The sequence below is a fragment of the Tasmannia lanceolata genome, unplaced genomic scaffold (assembly GCF_043159265.1).
Source record: "Tasmannia lanceolata isolate RefF3 unplaced genomic scaffold, GAP_Taslan_0.1 ptg000037l, whole genome shotgun sequence".
NCBI lineage: Eukaryota > Viridiplantae > Streptophyta > Magnoliopsida > Canellales > Winteraceae > Tasmannia > Tasmannia lanceolata.
Genome location: NW_027518714.1, coordinates 48,307,076 through 48,326,879, shown reverse-complemented (window position 1 = coordinate 48,326,879; position 19,804 = coordinate 48,307,076). Strand labels below are relative to the sequence as shown.

At 39.8% G+C, this 19,804-nt stretch overlaps 1 protein-coding gene across 1 annotated transcript in view; it reads left to right on the top strand.

Annotated features, from left to right (window-relative positions):
• TIM44-2 (translocase inner membrane subunit 44-2) overlaps nt 1-18,599 on the top strand; it is a 29,084-nt gene extending 10,485 nt beyond the window's left edge. Inside the window, exons 9-14 of the mRNA XM_077372782.1 lie at nt 7,076-7,144; nt 7,240-7,312; nt 7,498-7,602; nt 17,426-17,497; nt 17,594-17,656; nt 18,305-18,599. Of these exons, the coding sequence (XP_077228897.1) occupies nt 7,076-7,144; nt 7,240-7,312; nt 7,498-7,602; nt 17,426-17,497; nt 17,594-17,656; nt 18,305-18,436 (514 nt within the window). The 3' untranslated portion in view covers nt 18,437-18,599. The remainder of the gene's footprint in view (nt 1-7,075; nt 7,145-7,239; nt 7,313-7,497; nt 7,603-17,425; nt 17,498-17,593; nt 17,657-18,304) is intronic.
• The last annotated feature ends 1,205 nt before the right edge of the window (nt 18,600-19,804 follow it).

Genomic DNA, 19,804 nt, shown 5'->3' with positions numbered 1-19,804 from the left:
CAACTTGATGCAATTTCAATATATAAAAATGTTATAAACTAACATACTTGTAGACGAAGGAGATATATTTCTTACTCTTCAGAAGATAGCAAAATCTCTTGAAGTACTGACTTGACTCTTGAGTGCCCTCGCAGCAGTTGCACCAACAGGCGTCATAAACCCAAATAGATGCCTGAGCAATGTTCAGAGGCTTGGGAATCACCAAAATGCAAAAAAGTGAACTGTGTCCCTAACCTGAGCAATGTTTCTTTCGTGGGAAGGAATTAAGGAAACCCTAAGTCCCTAACCAAAATAAAAATGCAATTTATTATTTTATTTTCGCCACCGATGTTGGCACTACGATTTTTTTATAATGGCATACACTCAGCTTGTCTTTATTATTTCAACATCTGTCAAAAGGTTATTATAGTTCCCAAAATGCTCTCAGAAGCTAATTAAAAGGAAAAGACAAGCTAAGTTTATGTTTGGGGGAATCTTGTAGCCGATCCACAGAGTTTCTAGTAGTTTTCCTTAAAAAAAACACTTAAAAATATACAAAAAAATGGCATTGATTAACGGGGCGGGGAGGGGACAACTACATCCCCTTCCCCTCCCTGCACCGGGGAATTTTTAAATTCCCCTTCCCCTTCCCCTTCCCCTATCAAATCGGGGAATCCCCACCCCAAACGGGGCGGGGCGGGGCGGATCCCCTCTTTTTCGGGTGAAATTGCCAGCCCTAGGGTTTCCCATGCTAGACCTGCCAAAGTTTAGCTTCAAAAAACACCACAATCCTTCCAACCATACCATAAATCATGAGCGGAAACAAATCTAAAGCAAGAAGGGTTTTCACCCATGATTATGTTCCAACAAAAACTTAATTATTTCTGTGCATGCAAGTTACAAGCATTTAGTCATTTATGTTTTTGGTTTAGTGCTTTATCTATGTGCTATTGGGTTATATTTTTTACATGCTTCATCTTTTGATATATAATTATATTTTTTAACTAAATTTCTATTATTTTCAAAAACTCGTACGAGTCACAAGTCAAGTCGAGTCACGAGTCATAAATTAAGAAATAGAGTCACGAGTCGAGTCACGGGTTGACAACTATGGCTACAATCTCCAAATTTAACTGTTCATGTTGTCTGTTATTTTCTCTCGAGTGTGGGTATTAAGGATTCGGATCTCTCTCCTGGCTCTAGTTTAAGGTTTGAGTTTACCTTTAGTACTTCTCGGTTCAGGACTTGCAAGTGATCCCAATCAGGTGGTCCCTATCTTGTGGCAGCAGCTCAAAACCCAATTTGAAGACATGAAAAAGGAGCCAAGCATCAATCTGCTAAGCCGAATAATTCCCCATAGGATATACAGGTCTAAGGGATAGCCGTCATTCGATCATCAATTGCTAGCTGGGAAGTGGCAAGTAAAGTAAGTTCATAGGGTGAAGTTCTAGTTCTGTCTCTTGGCTGATCAGAGTAAGTTTGTCTTCTCTTTTATGGATTCCATGAGGGACATTTATGGCGCTAGCCCCTCTCACGTAAGTTGACGCGCAAGGGAGCATTATCAAAAGTGTTTCTGGAGGAATGTTTTTGAGAAACTACTAAGCGCATCTTCCTTGCCGCGCATTCACAAGAGCCTATAAGACTTGCTTTTCATTTTTCTTTCACCCCACCCGACTACAGGTGTAGAAACCTTCATACACTGTACTTCTGAGCAAAGCAAATAGAGAGCTCGCGCCCGTTTGCCTCATCGCGAGCCGGAAAGCATACGGGCCTTGGGGGCGACCGACGGGGAAGAAGACTAGGGGAGAGGCTGGAGATTTCTTGGTCTAGATCTGGTGGATTGCAGAATTCGGGACCTAACGATGTTCGGCCCTTTCTCTGAGTTGGTTTCTCGAAGTGCTCTCCAAACATGTCTGCACAGGCTTTCTGGTATTTCTCCCACTACTTGTCGTACTTATCGGTGTAAAATATTGAGTGTGATCAACACCCACGGAATGGGTTTCACCCGAAGCTTCAGACCAATGAGCACCCATTCCTTGTGTGACCACCTTGATTGGTAATCCAAGACACTCCCCAGCGATGAAGGCCATCCACTATAAGACTTTCTGGTATTTCTCCCACTACTTGTCGTACTTATCGGTGTAAAATATTGAGTGTGATCAACACCCACAGAATGGGTTTCGCCTGAAGCTTCAGACCAATGATCACCCATTCCTTGTGTGACCACCTTGATTGGTAATCCAAGACACTCCCCCAACGGTGAAGGCCATCCACTATAAGACTTTAGGTGTCAAGGAGCGCTCGGAAAGAGCAACTCTATTTTCGATACGGTGCCTTATTCAAGTGTTATGATTTGTTTTGGACTAGGCAGGCACCTCTGGCTTTGAGGGTGCAGCGACCTCGGCAGTTCTTGAGCGATGAATCTCTAGAACTTGACCGATGGATGCTATAGAATCGACCTATTCCGCCTATCACTTGCTGAATTTTCTTCTCTTTACCGAGCCATCTGTTTTTTTGCTTGATCTTGTAAATCCACTTGCAACCAATGGCTTGTTTCCCTGAATTCGTTAGGACTGGGGAATTGCTGCGATTCTTCCCGAATAGCCTCGATTCTCTCTTCCAGTCACTTTGAAAGTCTTACCTAAACTCTTTTAACTGAATATGAGAAAGCTTGGTATTTTCATGCGCTTCCAGTGCCTCTTTGATGCATGGTTTTAAATTTCGGCCGTCGTTTCGGCTGAAATATTTCGGTTTCGGCACAAACCGAAACAAAATTCACATGAAGTCGTTTCTTTATAAGATTTCGCCGAAATTTTGCCGAAATTGACCGAAATTTCATTTTTTGGACATTTTTACAAATTTCCCACCAAAATTTAAAAAATATACACTGAAATGTTATAATTTCCACCGAAATTTATGAAATTTTCATCGAAATAGCCGAAATTGACATCGAAATTTTAGACATTTCTGTCAAAATAAAAAAAATAAAAAATAAACGAAATCATAATCATATTTTTACATGATTTCGGCCGAAATTTCGGCTTGGTGGTGGCCGAAATCGACACCGAAACCAAAATTGAAAACCTTGCTTTGATGCATGTAAATGTTGACATTGTGGCAAATCTATACAAGTAAACAGCGAGCATCCGACATGTCCGGCCAAACGGTTAGGCAACACCGCTTGATGGGGAGAACTAGAAATAAAGGAAGTAGTTTTGGCTATGGTTATTCTAGGTCGGAAGCCTCTCGTGCTCCATGGACCTATGGTGCCTGATCTGAACCTTCCCCGTGCTAAAGAAGTGTTTCACACCTATTGGCGAGTGGGATAGCACAAGAAAGTGCTTTCTCGAGGCATTGGTATTGTTTTGTCAAGCAGTCTACATCAAAGGGTGTTACCACGGCCGCAGATGGGTGGAGAGCCGAGTCAAACATATTTTAGACAGTGGATGTATTGTTACATTACAGCTGGTGTCGACCAGCTTTGCGATACGGACGGGCACGAAGAAGAATGTAGGCAGCGGAGAAGCATTATCGAGTGCAGTCCAGCGCTTCGGCTTATGGCTCCTCCTTTCATAAATAATGCAACTTAGCCGGTTCTGATTTGGGTGCTGACCCACTTAGCTGGACCTATTTCATAATATTCATTTAAGCTTGACCCACTTGGGTTTGGCCTGAAGTAGGCCCATACTGGAGGCTTCAGCCCGTTCAGCCTCCGTTCCCGAAATGAGAGTCAGGCTAAGAACAAGGAAAGTCTTCTCGTTTGATTTGAAGAGTGCTACCAATAGGTGGCCTCTTCCATCTAATTTGAAGTCATTTCACTCTTCTTTGAGAACTATGCCTTTGGAGGTCATGGCGAAACCAATGTGCAGAAAAGACTTCAACTTCCTCAAGTCCATGATGTCATACTCAGCTCTCCTACGTGGTGTAGTGTCGGTCGCACATTTAACGTGGCTTGTGGCTTTTGGACTCACGTGACTTTTGCCGCTGACTGGCATCACTCGCCAGCTACATTAGAATGGAGCAACATGGATGGATCCTTTTAGATCTACGGGTTGGCCGTTCACTAGCCCGAAGTATGATTTTTCACTAACACATTTTGACATTCTCACCGACAATGCCGCTCATTAGGGAGTGCAAAAACCTATTCAAAGAAGGGAGATTTGATTCATTCTGAATTAAAGGGCTCGCTTTGACCGTTATGAGTGATGCTCTCCTCTCTCGTCCGGAAATATTTGAAACATCTGCAGCAGGCATCTTTAAAAAAACTGGCTGGAGTTGCTCATTCACATTTGGAGTTTGAGCAGTTGGTCGGAAAGCCCATATCAAAGATGGTAGCCAACTTGCACACACAAGAAGGCACTGATTGGATTAGTCACCATCATATTATGTCCCTCAAAATTGATGAAAGAAATTCGTATAAAAAATGTTTTTCTTGCAATCCAAACAGGGCCTTAGTATACTTAACCCAGATTTAAATTTAAGCCTGGAAAGGGATCAGAGCTACACATACACCCTTCCATAATCAAACCTACATCACAAACGTCCCATTAGGTTTGTATGAACCATTGCAACACTGGAACTTTGAAGGTGTGTATCCAGATGGAAGGTGATCCAACACAACTAAGCAGAAAGAATTGAATCCTATGGATCCTTTCTTGGATGTTTGTGATTTTTTTAATGGCCTTTCTTGAGTGTTAATGATTCGGTAATTTGCTCTTGCAACCCCTGAATTTGCTTCCAAATTAGGGGATTTCCTGATGAGGGTGCTTTGCTAAATTGCAGCATTGGAGCTGAGTTTTTCCTCAGTCTTTTATTTCAAAAGCAGAATTTTGATTAACTATCAATTCCTTGATGCTAATTAATGTTTAGTTCGAGTTACCACTATGTCAGCCATGTAGAGGATCAGAAAGGTCATACCTCAAGTGAGTCTCTTGATAAACAACTAGAGGCATGAAGAAAATTGAAAAAATTGTACCATTCAAAAAAAAAAAAAAAAAAACCGCGCTCTAAACTGTCTACTGAACTTGGCGAACCATCTCGTAAATCATTAGACTATTTATGGCTTTTTGTGAGGTGACATGGAAAGTAGCTGTATATGTCTTACATACACCGTACTATGTATATGTGATTTTTGGAATTTAAGTGGGTAAGTATATTTGTACATGACTTATTTACTCCTGTGCAGGATTGTATATAAGCCAAATATGTACATTAATATTATTCTATATTTGTACATGCATGATTGTATATAAGCCGAATATGTACATTAATATTATTCTATATTTGTACATGCGTGCAGGATTGTATATAAGCCAAATATGTACATTAATATTATTCTATATTTGTACATGCGTGCAGGATTGTATATAAGCCAAATATGTACATTAATATTATTCTATAATTGTACATGCATGATTGTATATAAGCCGAATATGTACATTAATATTATTCTATATATGTACATGCATGATTATATGTAAGTTAAATATGTACATTATTATGCTATATTTGTACATGACTTATATCCTTATGTGCATGATTGTACATAAGTCAATTAGGTACATTAATATTATGCTCATGCATTCTTGTTTGTAGCTAATGAGCAATTATGTAAATTAATTTAAGTTACATAAAGGGATTTTTTATGTAGTGAACTTGCGTACATGCATGTGTTAAAATAACTAATGGGGCCCACATTAGTGGGTGGTCTAAGCCATTCAAAAGTTAGGCCTTGACATAGATAGGTCATGCCCCAAAAATCTTCTCAGTAGGACGATCCTAACCCTCTGATTTGTGGAGGTTTAAAATGGACAGAACAATTTAAATTTCTCCACAGCTGAGAAGATTAGGGTCATCCTATGGAGAAGATTTTTAAGTCAAAGAACCATTTGAATAAAAAAGGATTTTTGAGGCATGACCTATCTATATCGAGGCCCAACTTTCAAATGGCTTAGATCACCCAATAATTTGGACCCCACTAGATTTTTTTGCTTCACTCAATTATATGTGGGTTCCCCATATAAAAACTCATATAAAGGAGAGTGACAAGTGTGAGCTCAAATTTGAACTCATTCCTCAAATAATTTGTGTGATTTGCCTTAATGGCTCTTTCACAATGTCTCTCTCCTCCTCTTTTCTCTAAACTTCACTTTAGAGGACTTGACAGTACTGTGTTGAGTAAAGAGACATTTAAACTTTGTCTTGTAAGTCACCATGAAGAAACACATTCTTCACATCTAATTGAATGAGTTACCCATCCAATATAGCGATCATGGTTAAGATGCATGTACATGTTGTCAGTTTGGCAGCAACGTCAAAGTTCACCTCATTGACTCCATACTTCTTTGTGTATCCCTTCGCAGCAACGTCAAACTTACCCTTACCTTTCTTACACCTTATTAAATCATTTGCAACCGACCGGCCACTTGCTTTCTAGTAGGAAGCCCAACCGAAACCCAAGATTATACCATGAAGCAATTGATTCCTCTTGCACGGTCAATTTTCGAGACTTCTGGAATGCTGCATTTGCATAGGTATTAGGTTTCTGACACACAGGGGAGAAGAACACTATGCCCTTTTGAAGAACAATAAGAAACTAACTTTAGAACTGTCAACTACCATGAAATTCGAATGCCTGTGTAGCACGATTCATCTTTCTGGTTAAGGCCTTGTTAATTTAAGATTATGACAACCGATTGTGAGTGCCAAACCGATTATTGGACTCAAAATTACGTTTAAATTTGAGTCCAATAATTGGTTTGGCTCTCACAATCGGTTGTTATAATCTTAAACGAACAGGGCCTAAATAGTATTCAAGTTTAATCTGGTATGAATTTACCGATCCCTGACTGCCATGTCAGTGGTTAGGTACACGAGCATTGTCTCTCTGCAACCTCTATTCAAATCTGGTATGAATTTGTGTGATTGACTCGTTATGCGACTTGGGTTGTAAATTGTGGGATGCGATATTTCTACAGCTGCCTATCCTGTGTAGTTGTTTTCAATTTACCACATATTTATGTGCGTGTGTATGCAGCTATATATACTAGATATGAATATATTACCAATACTGATATGATATGACTTGCTTTTGCAGCCTGAATGAAACGGTTTTTGGAGAAACAGCTGGGGCACTCTCTTTCAAGGAAATACGCCGTCGGGACCCGTAATACTCTTTACGTCTGTATTTCAGCTACAGGACCTCTATAATTTAGCATCACAACCATTAACTTGTTTGCTCTGTGGAATTTTGCATGAAAGGACCTTTTCTTTACCGGAATTTGTAGCTGAAGTTCAGGAAATGATCAGGCCTATCCTAAATGCTTACATCAAAGTAAGTGTTAGATTTAATTTAGTAATATAGAAAAGTTCTTCCACTTTTTATTTTGTTCCTATTTCCTTATTAGCAGGGACATGCCATTTGTTGGTTATATAACCTTAAATATTGTATTGTTGATCTTGTCACTATCTGGACCTTTTTAGTAATTTTACCTAAAGAAAGTGTGTTACATTTCGCAGGGTGATGCGGAAGCATTGAAAAAAAATTGTAGCCCTGAAGTGATTGAGCGATGTAGAGCAGAGCACAGAGCTTATGAGAGCCAGGGTATCTTCTTTGATAACAAGGTAGAGTGGACCGAGTTGTTACTTTGGTTATTTTTTCGCTGCATCTTAGGGTAACCAAACTTGTGACTCAATTCTATTTTGATTCTAAACTCTACTTTGACTCCTTTGTTGGTGAGTAGACGAGTTGACTCGGTTACATAGTCAAAGTGATTATCAAGCTAAAGGAAAATTAAGAAAATAGGAAGAAATATGAAAGAATTCATGTATTAATCTTAATATTGTTGTTAATTTTTACAGTACGTTGAATAATAGAACATTGTATAACTCATTTGACGTGTCTCTAGTAGTAAATGGCAATTATTTGCTTCATTTTGTTACACATGCGCATACAAAATATTTTTAATTTTGTTTGACACACTGATATATATATATATATATATATATATATATATATAACTCATTTGACTGACTGTAGTAGTAAATGGCAATTATTTGCTTCATTTTGTTACACATGCATGCACAAAATATTTTGAATTTTGTTTGCACACTGTATGTGCCTGGTGGACCATTGTTCGCTTTGTTTGGAAGATGGAGAATCGATTGATCACCTTTTTATCCATTGCAAGGTAACAAGGGAGGTGTGGGGTTTCATTCTAGAAAAGTTTGTTATTTTATGGGTCTTTCCAAAGTCTCTAGCAGATCTATTCTCGAGTTGGGACTTCGCGCCCCGGAAAAATAAAAGAAAGGTGCTGTGGAGATTATGTTTAATTGCCTTGTGGTGGGTCATATGGAAGGAAAGAAATCAAAGAGTTTTCGAAGGAGTAGCTAAGTCATCGTACTGGCTATTTAACAAAATTATCGCCTCGGTTATTTTTTCGGTGAAGAGCATCCCTCTGTTCAAATTTGTATCAGCATTCGGTCTGTGGGAGGGGTGGAGCATTGTGTGCGCTGAAGGTTTGAAGCGAGAGAAGAGAAGTAAAAAATGGGAAGCTCCTCCTGAAGGTTTCAATAAATTAAATTTTGATGGGTCCTGCTTGGGTAATCTGGGACCAGCTGGGGTTGGAGGACTATGTTGGGATTCTCGAGGGGAGGTTTCGTGGGCTTTTGCAGGTCCCATTGGAAGGAGTGACTCATCTGAAGCTGAAGTTCGGGTGGCATATCAGGGAATAAAGCACCTGAGTGCTGAAGCTTATGACAGGGTGATTGTGGAAGGGGACTCTTCAATTGTTATTAGTTGGTTATCGGGGAAAGTGGTTCCCCCGTGGAGATTCCTTAGTTACTTTGAGGAAATTTCTTATCTCATTTCAGGGGCGTCTATGGTTTTTAAGCATGTTCGTCGGGAAGCAAATGGTGAGGCGGATTCTCTCGCTCGATCTGGAGTACACAAAGAGGGGTTGGAGTGGTTTGATTTCCTTCCCCCGTGAGAAGTTTTGGCTCTGTTTTCCATTGAATTTTTTGTTGTCCGTTGCTGTTTTTTTTTCCCTTTTGTAATTCTGGTGACCTTCTTGGTTCCCTTCTTCAATATATATTACCATTTCAAAATATATATATATACATGAGAAAAGTGTTCCTGCGCCTACTCAGATAGCTTATCTGAGCAGCTGCTTCAAAAACTCATGTGGCCCCACATTTTTGGGGTGATCCAAAGCATTCATTTGGAAGGCCCTTCCATGGATAGGGTGTGTACAAAAAATGAGCCATTTAGGATCATCCTAACCCTGCCATTTGTGGAGGGAAAAAATGGTCAGAAACAGTGTCTGTCCATTTTCCCCTCCACCTTTGATTGGGTTAGGATGATCCTATAGGGCTGATTTTCGGTGCACACCCTATCCATGGAAGGGCCTTTCAAATGAATGCTTTGGATCACCTCAAAAATGTGGGCCACATGAGTTTTTGAAGCAGCTGCTCTGATAAGCTATCTAAGCAGCTGCGCAGGAACACTATTCTCATATTATATATATATGTATATTTGTATATATTATGTATAGGAATCCAACTCTGATCTATAGGAATCTACCTAGAAGATTGCACAGTGAGTACGCACGAAAAAATTAGGGGTGCAAAGCTTTGGAGATTGTATTTCAATTGTATATCTGTTGACAATCCCATGTTTCTTTATATAACTTTGAAAGCAAAGATTCCTAAATGATATTAACATGTAACTTATCCTTTTCTATTCGTATGTAATTAAAACTAAAAACTTAAACCCAAGGATGGAGATCGACAAAGGCTCAATCAACTTGGAAGAAGAGGGTAAATTGGATTTACCAAATCGAAAGAATCGGAATTGGACTTTGGAGGTCGGGGCAGTAAAAATGGGATTCACCAAATCGAAAGAATCGGAGTCGGACTTTGGAGGTTGCTTTGCCCAAATGCATGAACCATAATTTCAAGCAGAGATTAGAATTTTGTCGATGTGCTTTCAGTGAAAGATCTAGGAGCTTTTCTGGGCAAGACAACGCTGCAAATACCCCACTCAGAGCCACTAAGGAGGCATACCTGCTCAACAACTGGTCGGAAGAAGGTGTGGTTGGAGTCACCACAGCTGAAGATTATTTATCAGTTCTAATCTCTGGCGCAGAGCTCCAGGAGAGAATAGAGATGTTAAAAACTTATTTATACGTGAAAAATGAAGGATCCGAAGTGATGGTGGAAGGAAAGTGGAGAATGTCTCTGCCCTTTACAACTAAAAGGATAGTTCTTATGAAGTTCTGTTGCGATAAGAATCTGAAAGTAATGCTTGCAAGATTATATTCTTGGGCCGAGTCAATGGTCGAATCCCTTTGTAAACTGTTTGGGTGTGTTTTAAGGCTTGAAATGCAGGGAGACAATAGAAACAACATCGAGTACGCTCGTGCACGAATCCTATCCTCCGAATGGGCTTTCCTTAGAGCCTCAACCAGATTGGAAGTTTTGGAACGATGCTATCTGATTGGAGTTTGTGGGGAATTTGGCGCTGATCTAAGGCTTTCGGCTGAAAGTGTTAAGCACAAGGCTCTGTTCCACCCCTTAGAACCGAATACCAGAGAACAATCAGAAACTACAGTGGCCAAGGAGAAGGTGATGACTGAGATCGTGATGATTGAGACCCACCAATTCGTCCGAAGAAAGGACAAGGAAGTGGTGGGCCAGGAATTTTCCTAGAATAGAAACCTTGGGGGGCCTTATTGCAGGTCATCCAATCGGTCGCTTGCATATGGACACATGGGGACTAGCTATTTGGCTCTCTTGTCTTCATCAGACCACCAACATGGATCGATCTTAGCCATTAATTCCAGTATGCCCCTTTTTCCGCCTTCTTGCCCAAAACCTGGTAGAAAGATTTGGCAACACATGCCCAATACATTAATGTTACTTCCCATGCGTCAAGTATGTTTGACTAGGGTATGTGTAGTGGTGACCACGGTGTGTTCTATGTGGATTACAACTTATCCAGATTCAGCATGTGTTCAATGCGGATTACAACTTATCCAGATTCGTTAAATGCGATTAGCTCTTTTAGGAATAGGTTTGCACTAATGGAAGCTAATAAATTTGTGCAAATCTATCTTAATGTTGTTGTGTTTGAATAGTTGCGGTTTCATTCAAAGAAAGGGCACAATCGAGAAAGTCAACCCACAAAGATACAAAGAAAGAAGAAAACAAAAGAAAAAAGAGATAAAACAAAAATAAAATCACGGGGGAAGTCAAACATCTCCAACCCCGGCCTTCCCACACCACCTAGAGCTAAACCATCTGCCACAAAGTTTGCCGAACACCTTATGTGATTGAATATGATCGAGGAGTCGCCAATCTGATCCTGAATGTCATCAAAAAAATCGGCAAATCTCCATGGGGGAACTGTCAACCCTCTAAGCCGTTGAATGACATTCATAGAATTGGCTTCCACGATCGTCGAGTCCATAGCTTCTTTTTTAGGCATTTTAAACCATGGTGGCTCTAACTTCCGCCTCATTTGAATCTGCCATCCCAATAGGGCCGGAAAAAGCCCAACTAACCTCACCCAAAGAGTCCCTCAAGACTCCACCGATACTCGACAGGCCCTGATTTCTCAAACTAGAGCCATCAAAGTTTAGTTTTAGAATGCCATCCGGGGGGTCCCAATTTTGAACAATGGTTGCCCTCCTCTCACTGCCATACACTTTCCACCCTTCCCATAAATCATATGCCAAGATAAAACGAAACATAGGGATAGGTCTCATCCAACCAATGACCAAAGTTGTGACTTAGATGAATAGGAAGTAAGGGGACTTAGCGCCTCCTTCAAAGACACTAGTTGAGGCAGAAATTATTTCTGATTATTGTGGGTAAAGGCGGTTAACAAGGCAAAATCAAAAGCCCCTGATAAGGGATTCTTGACGGTTAATACAGTTAAATCAAAGGCCTCTTAATAGGGGGTTTTGGTTAAAAAATTTCACCATCAGAATCATTCGAGAAGTGGATGACACTTGAAACACTCGGAAGAAGAATTGGATCATTTGGTTCTTCACCTCCTCGATATGGTTCAACGGAATTGCACAACTTGTCCGCTAGTGATTGTGGTTGGAACTGGGTCTTCCCTTCTGTTGTTTGTTTGTTGCGGATCAATAGGTGATGGAGACTGTCACACTATGGTAGAAGATCAACTTGATTCGTCGATGAGTGCCCCATTAAGATATCTTTCGAGGGTCCACAACTCCTCTCTCTATCGCCTTTTTACAGCACTAATCTTAGCCCAGGCATATCTGGCAGTGATGGCCTATCCATGTCATTATTCCCTTTCCAAGCGGGGAATATATTTTTATGAAAGATGACATATTTCATTAATACTCAAAAAGCAATCGGGACCAGAGGTCCCAGCCTGCATTACAAGAGATTAAAGTTTATATTGGCACGGGCATACCCGTGCCCTATATAGAATATACCTTTTCAATAGGGCGGAAAGCCAAAATTATCCCATTCCTCCCTCCACTATCATGCCTTCTTAACATTATCTATCGCATTTCCAAAAACGTTCATTCCTTGCTCTTTTCCAAATCTCGAATTTCTTAACTAATAGCAATAATAGAGACTCCCAGGCCAGAGTGCCTCCATTAGCGAAAGACCATGGTCTGTCAAGCTAATGTGGAGCTATATCTTATTTCAACGCAACTGGAATCTTGAAGTAACCCCTACAAGCAATCCTTCTAACAATTGGCCTACCTCCAGTCTATGGGTTTGTAGCCACCGTCACCATTTCCACCATCTCAATACTGCAATCGCTTCCTTCCCAACCTGCCTCTAAATAATAAAGTCCACTAGGAGCATCTTGTCTAAGTAGTCTGCCACCAGAAGTCGTGTATACCACTCCACAACTTGCGAATTCTTCTTAAATAAAAACTTTGGAAATCAATACACACTCCCTAAACAGAGCATCTCACCACCCTGTGAATGTAGGCCCTCTACTCACATATTCCAGCCTCTGTTTCAGCCTCCTTAACTCTCTCTATTTTATCATCTACAACTCTAGCTTGCATTGCAAGAAACATTTCTCTAGTCTTTTCTAGATTCTCCTGGTAGGGGATCCCAAACACATCACCAATTGCTAAGAAATAAAAAAACCTGCCAATTCCGGGTGCCCAGATTCTTGAATAGTAGACGATACCAAGACACCCTTACCTTTTTCACGTCTACCAAGTTCACTAGTTTGCCCTAGATTCTGACCATCTTCCACCTTGGGGATACCTAGCCCCAGCCCCTGGTCAGACTCCAGGGTCACACGCTTAGTTTCCAGACTTATAATCGCCAGTTGTTTCTCCTCTTCCCATAAACACCTTCGGGTTCTTTCTTTTTCTAAAATCTTGTTAAAAATGGGCAAATTTCGAAGGGGCGTATGAAGCCCTACCTCACTATTCAAAGTAACCTGGGAAGGAGACAATCCCGAGCTTTGACTTACTGTTACCCTCACCCATTGCTTCTTAAGAGGAGAAATTAACACCTCACCAGGGGTAGGCGATTCCTTCCTCGCAAACTTTTCATTATATTTAAGGGTTTTTAGGAGTTCAAGGTCTCCATCCTCCAAGGTAAAGTCACATTTACTTATGCTACTTGTATTCTCAGACCGACCTTTTCCATTCATACTTGGACTGGGCGAGGTTTGCAAGATCCGAAGGTAATGGTGGTTGCCGGGCTGAAGATTTTTTTTTCTAACTTCCTTCTTTCAATAAAAGCACTTAATCTTCCTATTAAGTGCTAATAAGCCGCCACAGGTAGCCAGGAGACGATTTCTGGCGGAGACCTCTTCTGAGTTTGCATTTACCCGCACGTGTACACGCTTTACATCTGAGCTCTCACCCGACCTACGGAACCTATTTTTTAATTTTAGGGCTTTCAGCTCCTTAGCCGATTTTAAATTAAAAGTATTCACAATATCCTTTCTGCTCACCTTTCCTTTAATGTCACGTGGAGCGGCCAAAACTGACTTTGGTGCTATCCTTACATTTGGCAGAGACACAGGTCCCCTCAGCTTAGCCTCCCTGCTTTCTGACGAGACAGTGAAACTCCCAGAGAGGTCAGGGCGTAGGTGGGCAATTCAAAATTTGAAATGGGGTCCATTGGCTCCGATCCGCGCCCAGTAGTCACTGCCACCTTTTCCAGTGAGCAAACCGCCGCCAGTGAGCCTTTATCGATGGGAATCTGATCAGAACTAACAAAAATGGGTAAATTGTCTTTACTATTGGATTCTCCCACCCCCGACATTGCCAGAGAATTTATACTATCATCAGACCCCCACCTTAACTACCACCGAGTAAATGGAGGAATCTACCCTTAAATTAATGGATTGAGGAATGGATTTCCATAATGGGGATATAACCAGGACAGAGGCAAAGGCCAAACAATAACTGTGATTTCCAAAAAGCTGGGTCTCAAGGACCTAACCCAGATGTGAGCCAAATATCTCCACCGTGGCAGAAGACCATGCATGAAGTGGAATATCATAGAACTGCACCCGCCGGTGAGCCATCTCCGTTAAGAGAGGATGAATTTCTATAGAAAGAATTGCGAGAAAAATTATCTCTTCTCTCGGCAGTGAGAAAGATGGAGAATTAATGGAAGATGACAATGAATCAACTTTAGACAAGTTGGTTGGATCTCAGGACTTAAATGTTTCTGATGCCTCGTTGAATTTGTAGAAGAGGATAGGAGGAGTTTGCAAACCCAAAAGTGAGGGAGGGGGGGGGGGGGGGGGAGGATTTCGAATTGAGAAACAAGTCATTGTTAGAAAAATGGATTTGAAGATTTTGATAATAAAAAGATGCCCTATTGCACAAAATCATAGGGGAAAAATATTTGGTACGTTTGAGGGAATGGGAGTTTAGGGACCCACCTATAAGCAAAGGTTTGGGAGCATGACGGTCCTACGTAAGTGTCAGCCTTTTTTTATAGCGAAATTAGATTTTATGAGTTTGTGTTGGGGGGAGGGGATTATATTTTAGGAGTATTAGGTTTAGGAGAGAGCTAAGACAAAGTGAAATTAATAACCTAATCTTGTTGCTTGGGCTTCTTGAAAAGGTATATATTCCTTTCAAGAGGTCGATAGAAGAATTTGGATTCCAGTCCCTAAAGGCATTTTTTCGGTCAAATCCCTATTCTCCTATTTGTTGGATACCCGTTATACCTCCATAGGTTGGCACAAAATTTGGTTGTCTCGGGGCCCACCAAGGGTGGCAGCCTTCATTTCAACAGTGGCGAGAAGAAAACTGAATACTTATGAACTTCTACATTGTTAGTCAGGTGCATTGTTTGTTTGAAGGCAGAAGAGACTATTGAGCATCTTTTCATCCACTGCCCGTTTTCATTTCAAATATGGATGGCAATTCTTTGTTTAGTAGCTTGGACATGCCAATACTCCATTAAGGCAATCGCTTTTGGATGAGATGTCGAGCCTTTTGGACATAATGGGAAAAGTTTTTGCGATTAGTACCGTTCGTGGTACTGTGGCATATTTTGTTAGAATAGAATAATGGCATCTTCCACAACAAAAACAAACCCCTTTATAAGTTTATCACAAATACGAAGCGGGATTTACTTGCATTGACAAAAGACAAGATGGCAATTGGTGCATTTCTTTCTAGCATTTCTTATCATAATTAGAAATCGATCATTTGAGAGAGAAAAGTAAAACTTAAAATTTCTTTCCAAAGAAGTACAGCATACAAATCTCTCTTAAATGGTGCCCGCCTCCATACAATGATAAAGGAGTAAAACTTTGATGTTACTTCTAATGGGAATCCCATTTCAGTTGGTATTGGGGGAATTGTTAGGGATCACGATGGATGAACTCTAAGTGCTTCTTTGGCACATGTGGAGTAACGGACTCAAACAAGGTAGAGGCTAGCGCGCTACTCGCTGGTCTTCTCATTTTTAGGGACTGTTTTGCTGGCAGATGCATCTTTGAATGGGACTCATAAGTAGTTATGGCTTGGGCCAAATGGGCGACGGTAGGCATGTGGAAGCTGGCATCCATTGTTTTGGAAATTTCAGACGTGTCAACTAATCAATCCTCAGCTACACCACCAATGGATGTCAGCCAAGTCAGAAGCGGATACTTTGGTTAAACAAGGTGTAGATTGGAATGACTATTATCACCAACATTTTTCCTATTTTGTTCTTCGTTTTCTTTTATTTCTAGTGATTCATGTGTGTTCTGTTTTTTGGAGGGCATCTCGTCCTTCCGTATTCCATTCTTTCTGCTGCAATGCAATTATCTCTCAAGAAAAAAAAAAGCTTAAACCCAAATTGAAAAGTATACCCTCCCTGATAACAACTAATTGAAAACAATAAAAACCCTTTACGTAAATTAGTTCCCAAACTCCCTCTCTCCCTTCTCTCTTGATTCATCATTCTTTCTATTTTGGTTTCTTTAATTTATGTTTGTATAGGATGCATATGTTCCTTGGAGGTTTGTCAATTTGTTTGAGGAAATCCTGTACTTGTTGGAGTGGCCAAGGGAAATCCATGTTGTTTCCTCAATGGAATCTGTACAGGGTATTCTGACAAACTGGGTTTCCGCCCTTCATATTGGGGACTCCTCTATGCCTAAGGGATTGTGTTTGCATGCCTTTTAATTGATTCTTTAGAATGAATTTTCTGAATTATCAAAAATAGTTTACATTTGTAATTTATGCTCTTCTTAATGAATCCCTTTGAACCAACAAAATTCTCTTGACACTCGACGCCGACGTTACATCAAATGAGTGGAGTGGTGTGATTGTACTACTTTCTGTATCTAAGGGGCTAGTGCATTACTAGTGCTGTGGTCAATGAATCTCTATGAACCAAGTTCATAGGAGAGATTATGATGCGTCCTTATTGAGAAGTCCTATAAATCCACTTGACAGTATTTGTGTGATTTTACTAGCCTTTATAGATAAGCCTTTTGATAGTGCAACCCAGGTGTTGTTTGTAATTAATCTCTTCGAATTAAAAATTAGGAAAGATTATGATGCCTCATGGAGAAGTCCTATAAATACTACTGACGCTATACCAGTGAGTAGATTGGTGTTATTTTATTGTTTTTTATAGATACCCTATGGCTAGTGCAACCCAATTCTTGGTATATATAGGCATCTGATATCTAACCTAACATATTGTGATTATGGCACTACTCACTTTGTTTAGAACTACTAATTAAATGTTACTAGCATCATGAGTGTGGATATCAGATGCCTATATGTGTGTGTGTGTGTGTGTGTGTGTGTGTGTGTGTGTGTGTGTGAACAGTCAAACCACCCTGGTTTGCTGTAACAGTTCGCCCTTGCCATTATTGGATTATAGCGGATGATTTGTGACATATTGATGTTTCTAATATACCATTTCAAAAAATAAATGATGTTTCTAAAGTGTGTGATATTTGATGCTGCAGATTCTTCACATATCAGATGTGGATGTCAGAGAAACCAAACTGATGGGAAGCAGCCCTATAATCATTCTAGCTGTAAGTATTTTTCTTATGCCATCGCAAATGTCTCAAATATAACATGAAAGCAAAAAACTGATAAAAACCTTGGTTTTTCTATGCAAATCATTGCAGTTCCAAACACAACAGGTTTACTGTGTTCGTGATAGACATGGTTCGATAACTGAAGGGGGAAAGGTAAACACTATACATTGAGCGATAGTGTGTATACACATGGGATGTATATCACAAATTGATGCATGCACATAAACACATGCAGGCATACATAAATACATATGCATGCAGACAGTCGACGGATACAGAAACAGACATTCCATTGGATGCATTCATACCCGATTCATATACAATTACATAGATGCGATCATTCTTTAATAAGAGCTGCATTTCTACAGGCTCTTAGGCAATCCTTTCTATACATATGGGATTGTCTAGACAATTTTGCAAAAAGCAGCTTTGTGGCCGACTTTTTCAGGAGATAACAGACACCTCGTATCAGATTTTGTCTTATTTATTTAATTCATCTGGGGCAGTGGTTCTCACTCGCAAAGGTGGGCTGTAAAATGGCTTTTTACAAAATTGTATATAGCGAGTGTATAGGCAATTTTGCAGCCCCACTTTTTTCTGGAAAGAAGTGCCACCTCAAATAAATTAAATAAGACAAATTCAGCTATGATGTGGCTATCATCTCTTGCAAAAGATGATCCGCAAAATCGTATCGTGCAAAATTTCTTAGACATTCCCATACACACACACCCACCAAAACATACTTATTTTCTTGATATTTCTTCTATGTACTGGTTAACAATTTGTGGGTATTTTCTTCAGGATACGATCCACACCGTATATTATGCATGGGCTATGCAGCAAGTTGATGTAGAAGAGCTCGGCGAAGGCGCCCTCTTCCCGATATGGAGGCTAAGGGAAATGCAACAACTTGGTGTCAAGTCCCTTATTTAGTAAAACTATAATCTTTCTGTGAAACATTTGATGGCTCATCTTATCTGGGTTTTCCTTTTTATGCTGGGGAAGATCTAGAGAATAAAGAAATAGATATTTTATATCATACAGAAATATTTGAGGTAATCTATAAGAATACAGTGAATGCGGCAATTATTATTTACACCCTTTTTTTTTCTAATCTCTCCCACTGATAATTATCTGTCACATACACGCCCTTGTTTTGCTTTAACTTATAATTTGCAGGTTTGCTGATTCAGGGTCGTCTAATTGGTTCAATCTACGTTAAATGGATGGTCAGGAACTCTCTGGGATCATTTCAGGTGTGCCACATCTATATGGGTGGGACAAAAACTGGGTGTCCTAGAGCCCAGGGGTATTATATGGTGTGGCCCTATTTTTCCTCAGAAAAGGGCCGGTACAAGCGTCGAAGATGCTAAATTTTTATTTTTTTTTAACACTCCTTCCTAATAGATTTACCGCCCCCACTTTTGCTTACAACTTATTTTTTTTAATAAGTCATTATTCGTAAAATGTATTTATTTTTTAAAAAGAAAGTCATTATCTACTTTATATATGTATTTTCTAAATAAGGGAACAAAAAACTTGGAAGGATGGTTGTGTGGGCGCGCAATTTTAAATATAAAGTACTTTTCATTAGTATCGATTTTTTATTAGATTTACGAGTGATGTATGGGAAATTGATGAATTATTCGTAAAAAAAAATTTAATGGGATTTTTTAAATTTTAAAATGGTACATTAAAGTTTGTGATTTTTTCAAGATTTATTCGTTTGTGTAGAGGATTTTTCAACAATGCAGGTATTCATATTGAATTTTTCATTAGATGTACAAGTAATATATCTGACATTGATGAATTATTCATAAAATTTGATTTTGATTCAGGAAATTGGGTTGTTCGGATTTTTTTCCCTTTAATTCAAAAAATTCTGCTTTCAAATATCTTACCCCGCCTAGGGAGAATGAAGAAGTTTGAGATTTGTGCCATGGAGAAGGGGTTTCAATCCTTGATTGTTAGAATTTAGAAGTAAGGAAGAAAGTGGTTTTAGGAATTTTGGGCAGGTTCGACCGGAAAAAAAATGATACAAAATTTAATCGCAGAGAGACGAAAGGAGAGAATTCAACGTAGGAAAATTTGATAAAAATTCAAAAAAAAATCTCTGGCTTTTCATTCTGCTGTATAGTGATAGGCATGCAGTATAAGGCTAATGATATTCGCAGGACCATACTTTGATAATGTGGCCAACTCACTTTGTTTCACACTTTTGATTGGTGGCTGAGAGCTTTTTGGAGGAAACCAAAGAAGGCTAGTTTATTGTCCGAACTTCCATAGGCGGCGAGCTTTCAA